Genomic DNA, 5,273 nt, shown 5'->3' on the forward strand with positions numbered 1-5,273 from the left:
GTTATCTTCACAAGGCCTCCTTCGTTCATTGGTTTCCCAGGCACAGTAATACATGTGTAGTCTTCTCTGAACTTCATATCCTACTTGTTCTACTAAATCTTCCAACTTATCCACAGTCAGTGCATCCCCCTCAACATAATCATACCATATGCTTTTTCCGTTCACATATGCATGATTTTTACCAACTCCAATGAAATAACCATCGAAATTGATGCAAAGACTAAAATTTGATGCATAGTCAATTGTTTCTGCACATGAACAGAACGATATTAATGCTAGGTTAACAAGCAAAAATCGCTAGCAGAACAAAAGCCCTAGAACAAACACTAGCAATAATATCAACTATCTAAAAGGAAATACAAGTGCGCACCATCTAAACCGTGAGATTAACGACTTTCAGAGAGAAGGGTTGGGGGTTTTACAAAGGGTTTCAGAGTTTCAGAGATGCTTATTGTAGACAGGGGGTGGGTCTCCCTCCGCGCGGCGACGAGGCACCATGGTTTAGCTCGCTTCGTCGGCGAACCCGTGGGCCGTCGTTGCTCCATCGGCGTATGGCTCCGTCAGCGGTGACGAAACCCTAGCCGATCACCTCCCACGATCGCCTCCCCTTTCTTTCCTTAGACGGCGATATGAATTCTGGGGAGAAGCCGAGCCGTCCTGAATGGGCAGGGGGAATATGCAAAACTACGCCGTGGCCGCTCGCTTCTTTTTTTTAGGAAAGTGGTCGCTCGCTTCTTTATGAAATGGACGTGTCCTGTACAGGTGGCGAGTCAAATCGTTTTTTGGGTTAAATACGTCCACGCTCACTTCTTTATGAAATGGACGTGTCATGTACAGGTGGCGAGTCAAACTGTTTTTTGGGTCAAATACGTCCACGTGTGCAAAATACGAGCTGAAATGATACGAGTTACCGTACGCTAACCCGGTTCAGCGAGTCCAGTGACCGTAACTTCATGTGACCAAACTAAACCCTAGAGACAGTTACCGTAGATGTAATTTTATCAAGATACGGACATGTATGTTCGGAATTTTTAAACTACTTTTCACAATTTTACTGTTTGTCCAGGATCATGCATATGATTTCCCAGGAGCCAAGATACTGTCCCCGCCGATCTATGATTTCTGATTGCAGCAAACTGAACCAAATAGAAGCTGGTAATTAGCTACCAACCCAAAGTAACGATGACAATGCTGATTGCCTTTGCCTTTCTATAACTATAAGTAAGCAAACAAGAAGTACAGAGGCAAATGCATATCAGTAATTTATAGGAAGGAAACATACTATAGCTGATGAGAAGAGTCAACACAGTACGCAGCCACAGCAAAATAAGTAAACAAAACCGTTTTACAGGCAAAATTGTTTGGGAAGTAAAATCCCATTTAAACATATTCTATGATTTGGTACACTCAACCAGAGAATGACCAGAAAGACTTCTCATGGATAAACACATGCCAAGTACATTTGGTTTCCTGCCTCAAGATAACTCAGTGGGTATCACCGAGTTGTAGTGCTCGCCGAGGCCATAGGCATGCCTGTGGTAGGAAAGCCTGATGCTAGGGTCACCTCCTGGTCCTGACTTGTTGTATTCTTTGCCCATTTCTACATCCGGAAAGGAGCCAGAGTATACGACGATGTGCTTCTTTAGGCAGTGTGTCAGAGCACCAAGCTCGAGTTGCCCACCCCAAGCAGCGGTGGACTCCATCTCCTCGCAGTACTTTTCAAAGCTCTCCGAGGGGTCTGGTCCAGATTCGGCTTTGCCCTCCGATAGGAAAAATGGGAGGAAATCTGCGGCATGCTCTCTCATATACTTGGCTGTCATTTGCCGTAGCTCCTGGTGATTGTACTGTGTAGTGCCCTTGGAATGGAGTGACAGCTGGTTCTCGATAGCACGGTACAAGCAATGGCCGTCTGGCTTTATCTCATGAATGGTCAGCCCCAAGGGCTCAAGCCTCCTTCCAAGTTTCCCGTCTTCTAACATGCGATCACTGACAAGATTGGTTTGTTCTTCTTGAATTCGCTGCTCTCGAGCAGCTTCTTCCTTTGCCTTTTTCTCTCGCCGTTTTGCAGCCTTCCCCGGCTTCGCGGAATCTGCATTGCTAGAAACAGAAACGCCAGCTATGGCCTTCACCAATGTGTCGAGGTTCCCCTTTTCAGAGCTTTCTGCGGGTTTGTACCCAAAAGTAGCAAGCTCTGCAGCATGTTTCGCCTCTAATGCAGCTGAGAGGCGCGATATCTCTTCCTCGACCTGCTTTTTCTTGGCCTTCTGCTCAGCTTTGCTGCCTTTGGCAGCTGCTTTCTTCAGACTTGTTTCCTTATCCTGGAGTTTGGATTTCTCCTTCCTGTTACATATATAAAAAGTAATCATTCTTAGACATACCAGGAAAATAAATTAAGGATGAGACGTGAGCTACACAAGCACAATTTAACAATGAAAACAAAGTAACAAATGAATCACATTTATTTATTCATTGTTGACATGTTTCAATTTTCAACAGATTAACTAAAGCTAAGCCAAGAACTCTTACAAGTGCTCACCCTAATAACAAAATCATCCATCATCCTTCAAATTAGTTGGTTTAAAATAAGACAGTTGATGGCAAATAACTTACATGATATTATCTCAAATTTAGAATTTGGACAGAATTAACTATTGTATTTCAACACATGAAATATTCCACTGTCAAAGCAATCTGGGTAGTCCTGTACAGAAACGAATGTTACTACTGTTAAGTCGCAGTCACCCTAGCAGCAAGGCACACTGGTCTATGACATACTGCAGCATATACCGGATACACCTAAAGAGGGAGAAACTTGCACTGTATGGCTGCATTTAACTAAAACTTCACACTATTAAATGAGAACGCTTATAGTAGGGCACTAGGCATCATTCATTAATCATCAATCAATGAAGGAACTCCTAGATACCTGAAACATGTATCTGGTGTATGTTTCCTGTGAAAAGCCCTTAACAGATAAAATATAGCGTTTCATTTATTACATGAAAGACATAGTAGTCAGGCTTCCATCGCAAGCCTTATGTGCAACTTACATGCACTGCACTGTTGTACTGGTGACCTATTTTCATGTGTTAATGAGAGTTTTAGTTCAAGTAGCGTAAGAGGAATTATTGCCATCTAGGTGCAGGGAAACATGTGATCTCAACTTCGCTCGATAATTCAATGCAACTCTGATAGGGAAACTAGTACGGTTAAGATAATGCGCCAACATGCTGCACCTGTCCATAGCACGTGACAGGCTCTCAACCGTTGATCGGTCATGCAAAACCGGGCGTATTGGTTTCCAAAAAGGTAGTGTAGAAACACATATAATCACAATGCGTTGGTAACCTAATGAGATGCTCTATGGAACTGTGAACTTGCTCGCTCAGAAGCAAAACCCAAGATAGTAGTAAATATGAAAATGTCATCTTTCTCAGCTTCTCTTATTCCAGGGACAAACAAAAACGACAAATTTATAATGAACTGATCAAAGTTGTGAACTAAAACCCTGATAAATTATATCTTCGTTTTCTCACAGGCAGGACCAATAATAATCACTAAACACATGGCTCGGACCATTGCAACCTCCTAATTCAACAAGAGCAGCATGCATCTCGCACAAAGCCAACGAGCAAGCTTAATTAAGATTAACCAAATCCACATGTCAGCTAAATGCCTAAACGCTTAGAACCAGAACAAAGTCAGGGAGGCTAACTGATGCCTCAAGATGACCTCCTCGAAACACTACTGCTAAGTGCTAAGTGTAGAGTAAATTATCCGAGTGTTAGTACTGCTAAGTTGCAGTCACCCTAGCAGCAAGGCACACTGGTCTATGACATTAGCGTATATACAAATAGATCTAAACAAGAATAAACTTCCATTGTACGGCTATATTTAACTAAAACTTCACTATGTGAAACGAGGATGCTAATATTGGGCATTAGGCATCATTCATTAATCAGAAGGACATAAAAGATACCTTCAACATGTAGCCAGTCGCTAAACAGATCAAATTTAGCGTTTCAATTATTACATGAAAGACATAAAAGTCAGGCTTACATCACTTGCATGCCTTATGTGCAACTTATATGCACTGTTGTACAGGTGACCTATTTTCATGTGTTAATGAGAGTTTTAGTTCAAGTAGCCTAAGAGGAATTATAGCCATCTAGGAACAGGGACACATGTTATCTCAACTTCCCAAGATAATTCAATGCAACACTGATAGAAAACTAGAAAAAACAGTGTAGAAACACATATAATCAAAATGCCTTAGTAACATAATAAGATGCTAGCTCTGCAAACTGTGAACTTGCTCGCTCAGAAGCAAAACCCAAGATTACTAGTGGTTAAGATGAAAGTGTCATCTTTCTCAGCTTCTCTTATTCCAGGGACAAACTTAAACAACAAATCTAATGAACTAATATAAGTTATGAGAAAAATTAATCTTTGTTTCCTCACAGGCACGACCAGAATTATCACTAAACGCATGGCTAGGACCATCGCAGCCTCGTAAATCAACAAGACCAACGCGCATCTCGCACAAAACCAGCGAACAAGCTTACTAGTTAGCGATTAACAAATCCACATCCCAGCTAAAATAGAGCCTAAAGCGCTAAGAAACAGAGCAAGGTCAGGGAGGCTAACCTATGCCTCGAGATGACCTCCTCAAGCGTCTCCGTCTCCCGCTCCGGGACCGCCTTCTCCTCCGTCGCGGCGGCGGCGGCGGCGGCGGCGGCACCGGCTTCTGCGGCTAGGGTTTCGTCCATCGGCTTGGCGCGGGCCTAGCCGGCTAGGGCTGCCTTACCAGCGAGAGGAACCGCGTCCGGGTGGATGGGTGGGAGGAGGAAGAGTTCCCTCGGCCCGAGATAGCAGGCAGGCTCCGGCGGGAGGAGGAGGGTTTTCGGCGGCGCGAGACTCCGGCCAGGACGAAGAGCTGGGGAGCCAAAGGTGGGTTAACTTTGGGGGCCCAGGTCCGGAAGCTACGCGATATTTGGACACGACGATAGACTAAGGCGCGGTCGTGTGCGCTGGAAACCTAACTGACGCTCAAACTCTTCATAAGCGGAAATTTTCTCAGTTCCACCGGCACCGGCCGCAATAGCCATCAACATGGCAGTATGGGTATGAGTAACGTGTGCCTAAACCCGCAACCGTCTCAATATTTCTGTCTAAATTTATATTCGTACAGTACCCGCATCCCGAGTTTTAAAAATACCCATCTTGACATTTATATTTCAGCATGTTCAAAGTTGACTAACAATCATCAAGAC

General features: G+C 43.9%; 1 protein-coding gene across 1 annotated transcript; it reads right to left on the minus strand.

Annotated features, from left to right (window-relative positions):
- Window positions 1-1,288: 1,288 nt before the first annotated feature.
- On the minus strand, window positions 1,289-4,995 carry LOC125507961 (OVARIAN TUMOR DOMAIN-containing deubiquitinating enzyme 5). The gene is made up of 2 exons (XM_048672504.1): window positions 4,648-4,995; window positions 1,289-2,340 (listed from the first exon to the last, which is right to left on the minus strand). Exons 1-2 carry the CDS (start codon window positions 4,767-4,769, stop codon window positions 1,476-1,478), a joined length of 987 nt encoding a protein of 328 aa, XP_048528461.1. The 5' UTR covers window positions 4,770-4,995; the 3' UTR covers window positions 1,289-1,475.
- Between the last annotated feature and the right edge of the window lie 278 nt (window positions 4,996-5,273).

The sequence above is a fragment of the Triticum urartu genome, chromosome 5 (genome assembly GCF_003073215.2).
Source record: "Triticum urartu cultivar G1812 chromosome 5, Tu2.1, whole genome shotgun sequence".
Taxonomy (NCBI): Eukaryota; Viridiplantae; Streptophyta; class Magnoliopsida; order Poales; family Poaceae; genus Triticum; species Triticum urartu.

Excerpts from the sequence above, each read along its gene's own strand:
- LOC125507961 (XM_048672504.1), bottom strand. The coding sequence starts at position 4,769 with ATGGACGAAACCCTAGCCGCAGAAGCCGGTGCCGCCGCCGCCGCCGCC. Across the intron at positions 2,341-4,647 it reads GAGGTCATCTCGAGGCATAG|GAAGGAGAAATCCAAACTCC; the intron begins GTTAGCCTCCCT and ends TATATGTAACAG.